Here is a 15,074-nt window from a genome sequence, read left to right as displayed (position 1 = left end):
ACTACACAAAGCCACTCTACAAATTCCAGGAGACATAGCAGCTCTACCTAATACATAGAAACAAACACCTGGAAGCAGCCAAAATTCGGAGGCAAAGAAACATGTCCCAAAGGAAAAAACAGAAGAAATCTCTAGAAGAGGAACTAAATGAAATAGATCCAAGCAAGCTAACAGATAGAGAGTTCAGAATTTTGTTTATAAGGATGTTTAAGCAGACTATTAGGGAAATAACTGAGAAAATCGATGACATAATAAAGTACCAATTTGAAATGAAGGCTACACAAACTGAAATGAAGAATAATTTACAGGGAATCAACAGTAGAGTAGAGGACGCTGAGAATCCAATCAGCAATCTGGAACACAAGGAAACAAAAAACACCCAACCAAAAGAGCAAAAAGAAAAAACTATCCAGAAATATGAAAATAGTATAAGGAGCCTCTGGGACAACTTCAAAAGGCCCAGCATTCGTATTATTGGGGTGCCAGAAGGGGAAGAAACAGACCAAGAAATTGAAAACCTATTTGAAAAAATAATTACAGAAAACTTCCCCTACCTGGGGAAGGAAACAGATTTACAAGTCCAGGAGCACAGAGGGTCCCAAAGAAGAGGAACCCAAAGAGGCCCACAGCAAGACACATCATCATTAACATGCCAAAGGTTAAAGACAAAGAGAGAATCTTAAAAGCAGCAAGAGAAAAGCAATTAGTTACCTACAAGGGAGCACCCATACGACTGTCAGCTGATTTCTCAACAGAAACCTTGCAGGCCAGAAGGGAGTGGCAAGAAATATTCAAAGTGATGAAAAACATGGAACTACAACCAAGATTACTCTACCCAGCAAAGCTATCATTTAGAACTGAAGGTCAGATAAAGAGCTTCACAGATAAGAAAAAGCTAAAGGAGTTCATCACCACCAGACCAGCACTACAGGAAAAGTTGAAGGGTCTTCTTTAAGAAGAAGCTAATGAACAAAAGAATCTGACGAACTAAATAGATCCAGAGACACTGACGCATGCAACAGACAATCATATTTCAGAGGAAAGAGGGAAGGGGGGTGGAGGGTGGGAAGAGATTAACCAAAGAAGTTACATGCATATATGCATAACCCTGGACACAGACAATGACGGGGTGAAGGCCTGGGGAGGGGGTGGGAGCGAAGTGGAAGGGGTCAATTGGGGGGAAAAAAATGGGACACCTGTAATACTCTCAACAATAAAGATAAATTTAAAAAAAGAAAAGAAAAAGAAAGATCTGAACAATAAATGAATAGCATCAGCAAAACAAAACAAAACAAAAAACCACAAAGATGTCGGCCTTCGGGCTGCGAAATGAACTGGAGGTGAAACCACCAGAGTCAAGAAAGGAGTTTGGAGATGGTGTCAATCACTCAGAAAAGAGAGTGTGAGGACTAATGACAGCAATGACAAGAAGGGTAGGAGAGGGTGGCAGAGTCGAGGTTACATAATTCTAAATAAAACGGTGCTAAAATTAAGCTGGTGTAAAAAGGTTACTAGGTGTGTGTTTTTTTACAGAGGAAAATCTCTCAGTTGAACATAATTAGGTAGAAGGCATGCCACAATTAGTCAGATATGAATTACAGATTTTTAAAGAATATGACTAAATGCTTAGGGTTTTAGGACTAGATGAGATTTCAAATACCTTTCAACTTCCCTGTCCTTAATTAGCAGCAACAATGGTCCTGCAGACTATGAAAGTGAGGTCCTCAGAAGTAAAGTGGGGGTTTTTGCTGCAGTGGATTGTACCTTTCTCTCTTTGATTTTGTTCCCATCATCCTGGACACCAAGGCTGATCTCTACCCACAGCCGATTCCTCTTTTGCTGGTGCAGGAAGTCCTAACACTGACCTTAGGCTGACTGTCCAGAAAACTGGTGTGAGAGGCCCGCACAATCTCTCGACATAGAAAACAGGCTGGCTGGTGCTCCTCCCACCAATTAAGGGTGTCAAACTGGGTGATGCTAGTCCATCAAAGACACAACCACGGAAAATAACATGTTTAAAGTTACAAACAGAGATCACCACAATTTTCCTGAGTTTCGGGATTCTTTGGGGTGACTCAATTTGTTTTTCAAAACTTCTGTCAGTGTGCAGTGATAATCAGTTCAATCCCAGGACAAGCCATCAAAACACTCCCTTTTAGGGAAAGGGTTTTATCTTACTGCTCACGAAAGTACTGAATTAGTTGAAATCCTTAATTATCATGGCTTGTCTAAAACTCATACTAAATGCACTGTTTAGTTTCCAAATACTTGTGCATTTCTTAAATCATAATCCTCATGAGTAGTAAAGTATTTATTATGAAAAAATATTAGACTCGATTCTCAAAATGGCACTGACTAGACATGAAGTACAAAGGAAATAACTCCTTATTCCAGATTCCCTAACTATGTACAAAGGATGCTGGCTCCCATGAGCTTTCTGAGTTTAAGAGATGGGAAGGGTCATAATTTCACACACACCCTAATTGTACAAAACTTCCTTATTACTTGCCAGGTAAGAGAATGAAATAATTCGGGGAGTCTCAGGAAGGAAGGTGCTTCATACTCAGGCAGTCTCCTTGGTAGGAATATTCCGGGAACTGCTTGCATTTCTCCCTTGTCTAGAAGACCATCAGGGCTTTTGAGGGTCAGTTTCTAGCCTATTCAATTCATAATGCAACAGATGGAATAGAATCTTCCCCAGAAGGTTTCCCCACTGAGCACCACACCAACTTAACCTATTTAATCTACTGGGTGTTTATCACCAAATGTCTCAGTTTTCTCCAACTCTACCAGCTCCAAACTCAGCTCTATTTCCCCATGCACCCCAGTCCTTCCCTAAGGTCACCTTTAAGATGTCTCCCTCTTCTTTCTTGTGCAGTTAGTGACCTTCCACCATGAGATCTGCTCCCTCTAGAATCTGTGTCCGCTTCCTCTATCCCCACAGTAATACTAGTTCTAGCCTTTTCCTCCTTCCCCTGGACAAGTAGAACAACAGTCTCCTAATTGAGTCCCTGAGCCCCTGACTCCTGCCATCCTTTGTCATTCAGCCTGAACTCGGCTAGAATCAGGCTCCCAATATACCTGACATGACTTCTCCTTCTGCACAGAATGATCCTATTCCTGGACCTTCCATACCCAGTTCTCTTCATTTATGATTACCAACATTCGCTCGGGCTCTAAGAAGTTCTCTCTTTTTTTTTCATATTGGAAAATGACTTTTTAGTTTTATATATCTATACACGCACTTTTGCTAGAATTCAACTCTCAGAGATTTGGACTGCAATAATTATAAATAACGAACAATGGAAATCAGTTTCACGGTTGCTAGTGAGCCCTGATAATAAATGTGCATCCACATCTGCTATGCATAAAGGGATGATAGTACTAAGCATTCAAAGAGGAGTACTTTGTATAAAACCTTTTGCAAGCTCTGAAATGAATAAAGCCATTATAAGTTAAGGAGAAAGTGAGTGGGCAGAGGAGAGGAAAAAAAAAAAAAAGATTATTCTCAGAGTTCTTTAGAAATGCAAATAAGAACATTGCCTGAACAGCATTACCTGACTAGTAAAATGGTAATCACTTCACAGGTGTTTATTTAGAAACCTGTTCCAATTCCTTAATTGAAAAAAAGGTCTTAAATTCAACACAACCCTATTTGCAAAGTGGTAATAAAACAAATTTCCACGGAGAAAACTGCAGGTGCCAAATGGCATAATATGGTCTGTAAATTGGAGATAATTCTTACCACTGTTTTTCAAATTTAAGTGATAAAATAAAGAGCCTCGCGGGCCTGGCAGGCAGATGGGGCTCCCTGACAACTGGACGCTGTGGTTGAGGAAAGAAATGTAACAGTTCGGATGGCTTCTTTTCAGACAACAGGAATCACTGTTACTCCAGTAAACTGGAGAGGGGCCAGCTTCCCTAAAGGCATCTAAGTTGATTTTTAAAAACCTGGACAAGCCAAACAAACACATCTGCCAGGCCTTCAGTTTGGCAACCCAGGTCTAAAAATGTCCAGTGACAGGCCCCCTTCCACATAGAAATCTCTGTACAAGCAAACTGTGGGACTCAAAGGATAACTCTGACATCTAGCAAATGTCGGGGGAAATACTGACTTCACCTCTTACTAGAAATGTAACTTTGGACAAAATAAGGATTCTTTTCTGCCTCAGTCACCCCTCCGTAATAGAAGGGACACGATCGGTGAGTGTCTTGGTCAGCTTGGGCTGCTGTAACAAATCACCACAGACTGGGCAGCTTAAACAATAGATTTATTCCTCACAGTTCTGGAGGTTAGGAAGTTCAAGATTAAGGTGCCTGCAGATCTGGTGTCTGGTGAGAGCCCAGTTCCTCGTGCGCAGAGGGCCATCTTCTCACCTTGTCCCCACCTGGTAGAGAACAGAGAGCTCCCTGGGGGCTCTTTTATAAAAGTGCTCATCCCATTCACAAGGTATCTACCCACATGATGTAATTACTTTCAAAGACCCCACCTCCCACCACCATCACCACATTGGGGGTTAGGATTTCAGCACCTGAATTTCAGGGTGACACAAACATTTAGCCCATACATATGGTAAGGAACTCACAGAGTCCTCAGGATTGAAGGAGGTCAGATAGGTCACATGCTTCAAGGAGCATCCAAACCTCTGAACCCTAGCAAACTATTCTTGTAAATGATCAAGGCAAGTGACTTAATATTCTGCTAGTCTTGTCTAAATCCAGTTTTCAGATTTAGGCATGTGTAATTAAGGAACATTTTAATCTAAATTCTATACCCCTCGTGAAATAGTTTGCTGTCTTTGGAACGCTGGAAAGTAACTTGAAAAAAAGCAGTGATTTTAGAAGCAGAGACTTGGGTTTTCGTCTGAGGTTAATCACTCGTTAGCCGTGTGGGCTCAAGAAAAATTACTCAACCTCACTGAAACCCTTTCGCATTTCTTTTATATTCTGTGCCTTGTGAGACTTCAAGAAGCTACAACCCCTACCCAAGGCTCCAGATTATTGAAAGGAGCTTGGGAAGGATTTCAAATAACTCAACATCAGTCATATGCTTCCTGAATCTCATAATGACCCAGTTTTCTGGAATCCAGGTGACCCTTCAGTACAGACCATACTCTAGTCCTGTTAAATCCAGAGGAAATTCTGACTGGACTGGAGCTGAGAATCAAAGAGATCTTGTAAAGGTTGTTTTGTAAAATCAGGCAATACCTCAGTCCCCACCTGGCTATTTGCATACACAGATTTACACTAGTGGAACTATCTAGAAAAATCCTTATTGAAATTTAAGATTTAAATAAGGCCTGGTGTCCTGGCTAGTGTGGCTCAGTTGGTTGGGTGTGGTCCAGTGCACCGAAAGGCTGCAGGTTTGATTCCCAGGCAGGGCACATGCCAGGGTTGCGGGCTTAATCCCCAGTAGGGGACGTGTTACACTCTCACATCGATGTTTCTCTCTCTCCTTCTCCTTTCCGCTCTCTCTAAAAATCAATAAACTATTCTTTTAAAAAAATAAATAAATAAGGCTTAGTGATGGCGGGCAGGACTCCGAAAGAAATGAGCTTCAGCGAGGGATGACAAGGCATCACAGGAAAGGAACCGGACTCACCAGGGTGGACCAGGCAAGAGACTCAGAACGATGCGTGCGAGTGGCAGTTCTGAGAACGTGTAACAGTTGAGACCAACATTCACCGAGACCCAGCCCTGCTGCGCGCCCCTGGGAGAAGATTCGAGAACAGGAAGCTCTGTATTTCTGGCTTCTGGAAAATTCCATCTCAAGCAGTTTTAGCGGGACACCCACGTGATCGAGTATTGCATAGAACACATGTTCATCTCACTCTGCATGTACAGTAATGTAGCTCTGCAGTGTCAAGAGCCTTTCTGCTTTACTAGATCCAGGGCACAGCCCACCAGGCCGGAGACTGGTCATTCTTCAGGATAGATTCGGACGAGCCCCTCGGTGGAATGGTTAAGGCTGGAGGTTGGCAGAATCCAGCTTGGGAGGCAGGACAAATTCAGGGACACTTATAAGCACCCACTTTTAGTAGTAATCAAATGCCCAAGAACACCTAGACAAGGGGAACTGGACAAAAGATAGCTTCCTGCAGTCAAGGAAGTGAAGACCCAGAGGCAGAGGTTCAGACGGTTGTGTTAATGTGATCACATGGGATCTCTAAGGCTTGTGAAGGCCAAGCACCAAGTCCCAGAGCTGTGAGCCCCAGAAGGAAGCTGCACTGTGATTTTTCCTTTCGCTTGGAGAGGCTAGAAGCCTGAAAACTACATTAGTCACACTTCCTTGCCTACTGCCTTCCGGTTGTTTCCCAACTGGGAGGCTCAGAATGGGGAACTGGACTGCGAGAGGGAAAAGAGCACCACTTTCTCCAGTACCTGGAGGTGCCCTCAGTAGTGGGCACAGCAGCGAGTGGCTCCTTAAGCTACAAATGTGTGGCAGAGATGGGGCTCATGAAGCTCCCTGACCTCTGGTTAACACTCCTTCTTCCTGCCCTTCCAGGGAGCTTTGTGACCAATCCCCTGCTTGAAATAAATACCCACAACAGTCTCCATTTTCCCGGCTGGTCATTGACGGGTACAGAAGCAGAAAGAAACAAGTCAGAGGTGTTTTCCTCTAAACAGAGGTCATCGGTCAAGGGATCAATTGCATAAGGAGTGCACAGGAGACAAAGGACACAGGACGGAGCCCTGGGCCCTCCAGGTCCCAGACGGGAACGTGCCCAAGTTCATGGAAGGTGCAGAGTAAAGAGAAAACAGGACTGAACAGGTTAGAAAGGAGACGTGGTCTCGGCCCAATTATGCCACTTGTAAGTCCCAATACTGAGGTCTTCTATCATCTTTGGAACCCTGTTTCTTCACCAGACAATGGGCACAATTGGGGACAGTCAAAAAATTTAACAACTGGTTTTTAAAAATAAGGTCAGTCAATTAAATGGATGCTGAATTTAAGCAATCAAGAAGTTTATAGAGCGTGATAACTGACTAGCAGTCCTAGGGGTAATAAAAGCCTATATCCCACCATTATTATGATCATTATGATGATACCTAATATGTTCAATGCCCACTGTGAGTGATTTACTATGTTAAGAGTTTTACCTACATTACTTATAATCCTCACAAAAGTCCCATTTTCAGATGCCAACACTATAGGCTTAGAGAGATTAAATAATCAGTTCAAGGTTTCACCACCAGCAAATCCCATACGTTGCAGGAGACCTGTGCTGTAGAAGCGTAAGTGTGTCTTCCTCCCTCTGGTAGCTCTGAGGTCTCCAGCTCCAGGTCCCCGGTGACTCCATGGAGCACAAAGGGCTTCCACCACAGAGGGACCTCCACTTCATATTCACTGTGCTCCCGATCTACCCCAAGGACCAACTGAAATATCACCATGTGATCAGCCAAGCGATAAAGCTGAGTATTATTCTCTTTTACATTTCTAAAACAATATAAAAACATCTCCTTGTTAGCGGTGCCCACTCACTTTCTCCTTATATGCTAAGGCAGGTCACAATCTCAAAATCTGAAGAGAAATTCCCTGCAAAACATGTCACTGCCTAAAAGTTGTCCATATTCACCGTTCCGATGAATTTACAAACATCAATGAGCTCTGCTGCAAATCAGTTACATATTGATAAGTCCTTCCGATTTGCACACATGGATTTGAAACTCAGTTGTTTCAAGGCTTTAGGATTTTAGCATTAAAAATTCCAACTCCATCCTCAGGCTTCAGTGAAATATATGCACTGTCACCAGGATTAATAATCAAGCCAAAAGTTAACTCCTTTATTTTAAAAACTGCTCTTTTTCTCTTTGCCAGAACTGGATCATTTCAATTAAGCCTTGTACTCACATTGATTTCCAATTCATTCATTTCTTGATTTCAAGTAATGAACTTCACCGTAGTTCCGTGACAAAATTAAAGCAACTGGGTAATTAATTCAGTCAGCTACTGACCTTTGGTATAGCTTTAATCCATGTCGTCACACATGAACCTCAGGTGACTGCATTTACATCAAGAGTTTGCGTTTCATAAAGTCTTCAACTTTGGGGCCCTGGCTGGGGAGCTCAGTTGGTTAGAGTGTCCTCCCGATACACCAAGGTTGTGGGTTCGATCCCCGGTCGGGGCACACGCAAGAATCAACCAATGAATGTTCCTCTCTCTCTCCCTCCCTCTCCCTTTCTCTCTCTAAAATAAATAAAAAAAGAATTTAAAGTATTCAACTTTTAGTATTTATTCATCTGTTCTGTGTTTATACAAAAGGTTGCCTTTTGATCTGCTGTTTAAACTGCCGGGTGGCTCCCCAACGTGAGTCGTGAAACCCTACCAAAGGGGGAGGCCCAGCAGATTCCCCTCCCTGGAAATGGAGTCCTCCTTGAATTCCTTCCTCCCTTTCCTCTCCCTCCTGTCCTTCCTTCCCTGAAGTGGCTTACAAAAATAAACAATATAGCACAGTGTTAAGAAAGCAAAGGAAACGAGATGAAGTGACAGAAGGCGTTGGAAAAATGAAAACGAAGGCAGGTCAGAACCACTGTTGTGAGTGCCTGGAGATCTTTTATTTTTAATCTTCACCTGAGGATATTGCTTTTCAGAGAGAGTGGAAGTGGGAGAGAGAGAGGGAGAGAGAGACATTGATGTGAGAGAGACACACCCATCGGTGGCCTCCCGCTCATACACCGACCAGCACTGGGGATCGAGCCTGTGACCAAGGTACGTGCCCTTGGCCGGAGTCAAACCCGGGACCCTTCAGTCCGAGGGCCGACACTCTGATCACTGAGCCGAACCAGCCAGGGCTGCGTGGAGAATCTTTTATACATCCCAGTGGTAATTACACGTTTGGCTCTGAGTTTCCCAGAAACCTTAACGAAGAGAGGAAAATGTGATTCATCATTCCTATAAGATGCTTGTTTTGGTTTTTAAATGAGAAACATTAATGAGAAAGCACAACAGTTATTCTGCAGAGGAGAAAAAGATTCTTAAACCAAGGTGTTCTTATTAGAGAGAGGCAGGATAGCAGGAGAGCGCAAAGAGCCCACGGAGCAAAGAGATGAGTCAGGGTAGGAGGAAGCCACAGGTCAAAAGAAAAGTGATAAAAATAAACATTTCCCCCACTCAGAGCCTGGGGCTATTTTCCTGAGAAATCTTCAAAGAAAGAGTCTGAATATATTTGGACTTTCCTCCACTGACTAACCTCCTACCTGAACCCTGTACATTCTGGAACTAGAAGTTGATACCAAAAAAATCTTAGAAAGCAGAGACTTTTTAGCTGTAATAAACAGCAGGAAGGAAAGGACAGGGACCCGGATTGCCTTCAGGGATCACGCTTAAGCTGAGGAAAGCCACCTGCCAGTGGGAAGAATCTGATCTTCAACCAAAACAAAAATAAAAAGCAGGCAGGGGCCATCTCTGAAGTCAGGCAATAAGCCACAGTGGGCAGTGTCGAGGGCTGGGCACAGCCCCGGGGTAAGGCGCCACCAGGCTCACTGCCCAAACGCAGGCCCGTGGGGTCCTACAAAGAGCTCCTGCTGAAAAGTCGCCAAAGCCACTGTTTCCATTTTCCTTTCTCCAGCCCTTCAAAAAAAAAAAAAAAAGCAGCTGTCTCCTCCAGAGCCCCAACAAGAAGCAAACAGACCAAAAAACGGCATCAGGTGGGTGTCAGAGCGTCTGCAAAGAGCTGCCTACTGACTGCTAAGTTTGTGAGACGCTGTTTACCGTAGGGAGGGACTCACCAGGGCCTGATTCACTGCTGGCTTTTCATCCTGAGTCAGTCCGTCCTACATCGACTGCTCGCTACAGCAGATGCCCTGAAGGAAAAATGCTAGTAATGTTTCTCATAATTCTGAAATTGAGCCCCAGTATTTCTTTTTTTTTTTAAGTCCTACCGCAGAGCTCAGAGAGAACGCAGCTCGCTGTATCTCTCACTATCGGGGCTCTTTGGTTATTATATCAAATTCTATTTGTGTGAGAGTCCTTTAGCTAAGACCACGGGATCCTTAAGAACAGGCACTTAGGTTAACTTCCTCATGCGTAGTTTAGGTGCTTAATGAGCACATAACAAACAGGGAGCAGCATTATTTAAACACCATCGATAAATCCAACTGCTACAAAACAAGGAAAGTTGGACACTGGTCACCTGTTGGCTGCCCAGCCTCTAGTGCCCCTTCTTAAAAAGCACCAAAATCTTTGGAGGCCTGAACTTTCCTCTGTTGTATGTCATCTTCCTGAGTGGGACCTGCCTCCCCTTATGAAAGCTGACCGGCAAGTGGCCACAAGACTTGGCCTGACCATTCAGATGTCACTCCCCAGGCCCCTGCCTCTGGACAGCAAACAGAAAGAGGACCTGCTTGGTCGTTACTCACGATGCAGAAATGTGCTGACCACTGTCCCGGGCCTTGGCCATTGTTCCACTTCCAACCGCAACAAGAACTCGCAAAGGTTCTCGTTTATTTGCAAGCCCTGTCCTCCAGCATGTTTTCCTTAATTCTCTGAGCCTGTACATTGTAGCGTCTCCAAAATTACCTTTGAGTCATTTTAGCAAGTTCGTGTCTGCCGCTGTAGCCAAGAGCACCGACAGATATGTAACAGTGAGGGTCAACCTGAACTAACAAAACCCGTTCAGTGAAACCAAATGATCAAAAAAAGAAGTGGCCGGGATGGCCTGACAAAATACTTACATGTTAGACGTTTTATTTGGCTGTAAATGTCAGCGAGAACCTCTCTGTCCCCTGATACCTGAGAAAAAATTGGCTGGAGTCCCTCAATGCTACAGCTCGTTGAAATCTCAAACTTTTGCTCAGATTTCTGAATTTCCCTGGGCATTTGTCTAGTCTTCTGCCCTCCTGTGTCTTCTGGGTGTCTTTTCTGCATTCTCTCGTGTAAATCACATCTACTCAGACAGGCATGTCAGCATCTCACCAGCACACACTCACACACATACACACACACAGTAGGAGGCGGTGTGGTCATCTGACCTTGAGTAGGTCACTGGACCTCTCTGTGCCTTGGTTACCACACGGCGTAAGGCGGATGTAATAATGGCATGTGCCTCGCAGGATTGTTTTAAAAATCGAACGAGACAGTGCATGTTCAGTTCATAGCTCACGATGCCCTCACACGCAGTAAACACCCAACACTCAATTCCTAGCCAAGCTAAAAAGTTTTACTGAAGAGCTGGATCCCGGGAGGGTCAGCAGACCTCTCAGACACATTTAAAACAGAGCAGCAGATAAAGGTGCAACTGGACTACTCCCCGAGCCTCGACAGCCACCCTCGCACTGGGTGCTTCACCCTTTCCAAGCAGAGCCCCGACTCTCCTTCTCTGAGTCTTGTCTCTTCTCCAGCCTTCTTGCTCCCTCCTCCATTCACTCATTTTTCCCATCTTGAAAGCATGTAAAAAAAAAAACTCCTCTTTTGTGCCAGGGATTTGGGCCCTTCAGCTCACACTTTATATAGGCATTTTACCAAGTGAAGACATTTTCTTACCAAAAAGAAGAATTTCTGGTTTCTGCTCTTAAAGTAATAAAATTTACTCTATCTATTGATAAACTAGAATATCAGTTTCTAGACCCTGGTCGTCTGCATACTACCCTTGTGATATTTTTTGCATTCATTTATTTGTTAATAAATATTTTTTTTAATCTTCACTCGAGGATATTTTTTCCATTGCTTTTCAGAGAGAGTGGAAGGGGGAGAGAGAGAGAGAGAGATCGACGTGAGAGGGACACATTGATTGGTTGCCTCCTACACGAGCCCTCACCAGGGCCAGGAATCCAACCTGCAACCCAGGTACGTGCCCTTGGCTGGAATCGAACCCAGGACCCTTCGGTCTACAGCCGACACCCTAACCACTGAGCCAAACTGGCTAGGGCTGAATATTTTTAAATTACATAACATTTTCTTTAAATACACTTATTTTTCAATTTTAAATAACTGTATTTTCAAAGGAACCTTGACATCACTACGGTAAGTGTGCAAAATAGTATTACTCATCACAACAAGACAGTTAACCTTAAAATAAATATTCACCTTAAAATAAAAAGATGTTCATATACCACCTAAAATCATCATGTATTACCAGAGATCCATGTATCACAATTTGGTAAATGTGAACCTAAAATACATCCTTGATCATGGACCCCGCCAGAGGCCGGACTGAGGGAGGTTCGGGTGGAAAGTCTGCGGCATTTGCATGTTACTAGTATTGTGGGTAGAGACAGGGAGTGGGCAAGGGTGGGCACATGTTAATGGGGTCAGGACAGAAATCCGACAGAGTGGATGGTCCACAGATAAGATTCTGGGGAGGGAATATCATCCTGTATCTTGAGCGATACAAGACAGACAGCACCCGAGGCAAATGTTCATTTAATTGAATTGTATTCTGCCATTAGAATCCAACGCTGCTATAAATAAATGTTAAAAAGCTACAAAGGTTAGGGACCATACTATCTGAATTATCCCTAAAGAAGTGCATTTTAACCAACTGGCACAGTTTGATACAGTGTCTAAAATTAAAACAACCTCATAACATCACCATTCATATTGCTCACTTTGGCCTTTCACTGAACTAAAATCACATGGAGATTCTCTAGATTCCACCCTGCTCTCTCGGGACAAACGGCATCACAGACTTTTAGGGGAAAATTAAACACATGGCACCAGCCTAAAAATGTGTATTGAAGTCCTACGGCTCTGCACCAGATCAGCGCGCTGGGGAAACAAAGTCCACGATGCTTCTGTTGAGAATGTAAAGTGTGTTATTGCTAAGTAGTCAGAGCCTCTTTGCACATCAAGGTGCGACAGAGCTCAGCCTCATTTGACATACATGCAGTAGCATCAAAGACCGGCTGATCAGCAACGCTTTACTAAATACTCACCGTGTGCCGGGGACCATGTGTGAGACAAGTTCTATCCTTAAGGAATCCCCAAGTTCAGTACACCTGTGGGAGCCCAGTCACGTTACACTGGCGTTTCTGTCAAGGCATCTGACAGCTCCCTTCTGTCACAGACACACAGGCACAGTGCCCCTGGTCTATACCTGAACGTGCTTTTCTACAGGTCCCAAGGAAAACAAACACTGTCCTGTGATTATACCAGGAATTTATTTTATTCTATTATTTTATTTTTAAACATGTATTTTTATTTTTTTTAAAAATATATCTTTATTGATTTCAGAGAGAGGAAAGGAGAGGGAGAGAGAGAGACAGAAACATCAATGATGAGAGAGTCACTGATCAAGCCCACAACCCGGGCATGTGCCCTGACCGGGAATTGAACCCCGATCGCCTGGATTCCAGGTCGACGATCAACCGCTGAGCCACGCCCGGCTGGGCAACATGTATTTTTAGAAATTAATTTCAGAGAGAGGAAGGGAGAGGGAGAGAGAGATAGAAACATCAATGATGAGAGAATCATTGATCGGCTGACTCCTGCAGTCCCCCCACTGGGGATCAAGCCCACAGCCCGGGCATGTGCCCTGACTGGGAATCAAACAGCGATCTCCTGGATCCTAGGTCGATGCTCAACCACTGAGCAGCACTGGCTGGCCAGGAATTTATTTTCTTAAAAAGCCTTCCAGCTCTCAGTATCTTCCGCTATTCCTCAGCCTCAAGTGCCAATCCATAACACTTACGCCTTATTGGATACAACTTCCTCGCACTATTTGGTTGTGCCAAATAAAATTGCAGCAAACCTTTAAAGAAATAACTTCCCAGGAGCCATCCTATTATTTGATCTCCAAGGGCAGCAGGAAATTACAGGAAAACAAAACACAAAGCGTTGGGCTTTACATAACTACACCATGCAACCATCACGTCCCATAATCTAATGACCTGGTTGAAAAAAGGAGTGGGCCAATGAGAACTGCTATAAATAGCCATTTAAACATACATTCAAAGTTTAGCTGAACAGATATTACATTATTTTATGCTATTAAATACATCTTCTTTCTTCCTATTACAGAGATGAGTGTCTACTTTCATATAACATATCTCCCATAGTGCAGACGTTAGTATAGGCCTCTGGAAACATTTAGAGCCATATTTACTTATCACTTAAGCAGAAGTGAAAAAACCCCACTTATAATCGAACAGAACCACACTCATGATTCTATAAGAAATGTTGAAGAAAATCCGCATCCATTAGCTTTGTTACAGAGGCCTTGTAGTTCACATGACCATAATTGATAGCACAATATATACAGAAATGCCACGTACCTCACATTAGCGTCCAGTTCGTCCATTACAGGAACTAGGCATGGGTGAGCTGGCCTTCAGTACCCACAGGGTCCTGTAACGCGGCAAGAAATGAAAGTTAGACAATCCGGTGATGTAGGTAAATAAAAGTCCTTGGTAGAGGGGGGGGAAATGCCAAGTGGTCATCGCTTCCTATTTATTAAGACTTTTGTAGAGTATCAGTAAACCATTTAATAAACAATACCACAGCAAAAAGCTATTGGCTCACCGAGGTAGGGCACCGCTGAGTGTTGCAAAAGGTGTTTTTATGTGTGACTGATCTCCTGCAGATTAAAACATACAGGTACTTCTTTTGACTCTGTGTTAATCAGTTTATTTTTTGTTCTTCCTGGAAACAGCTTATTTATATGATCCGCATTAGGACACTAGCTAGTGAAAATAGGTAACTACATTGTTATGATTAAAATAGTACATTACCTAAAATGGTCAGTCCCTTTGTTTCCTATAAAGCTTTTCATATTTTTTAAAACTCGTTTTGAGAGTAATCATGTATCCTTTTGAGAATCTAGTAAGCTCCTGAGAAATTTCTACCCAGAAAAAAAATAGATGGGCACATACATGCACACTTTCTGGGGAGCCCACGTTTCCTTGAGGCCCCTCCATAAACCCCCAGCTAAGATCTCCCAGTGGAAGGGGAGCTGACTTTCAAACTCTCAAAAGTTCCTCCAGCACAGACTCTCAGAAGACCTTACACCCTTTAACAGATGGACACCCACTGATATTCACTAAACCAGCTCTAAACTGTACAGTTTTATTTTTCAGAAGAATTCCTGCTTTTCAACACATTTGCTCCACAACATGATGAATCAGAGAGCATAGAGGCA

At 43.4% G+C, this 15,074-nt stretch overlaps 1 protein-coding gene across 3 annotated transcripts in view; it reads right to left on the bottom strand.

The window, feature by feature from the left end:
• Window positions 1-14,242, bottom strand: part of HTR4 (5-hydroxytryptamine receptor 4) — a 127,254-nt gene extending 113,012 nt beyond the window's left edge. For all 3 annotated transcript variants that reach the window (XM_087816276.1, XM_087816274.1, XM_087816275.1), the window contains exon 1: window positions 14,212-14,242. In XM_087816276.1, coding sequence (XP_087672402.1) covers window positions 14,212-14,237 — 26 coding nt within the window. In that variant the 5' untranslated portion in view covers window positions 14,238-14,242. The remainder of the gene's footprint in view (window positions 1-14,211) is intronic.
• Between the last annotated feature and the right edge of the window lie 832 nt (window positions 14,243-15,074).

This window comes from Miniopterus natalensis, chromosome 4 (genome assembly GCF_054644295.1).
Source record: "Miniopterus natalensis isolate mMinNat1 chromosome 4, mMinNat1.hap1, whole genome shotgun sequence".
Lineage (NCBI taxonomy): Eukaryota > Metazoa > Chordata > Mammalia > Chiroptera > Miniopteridae > Miniopterus > Miniopterus natalensis.
The sequence above is the reverse complement of the archived record's forward strand: the minus strand, read 5'-3'. Positions and strand labels throughout refer to the sequence as shown.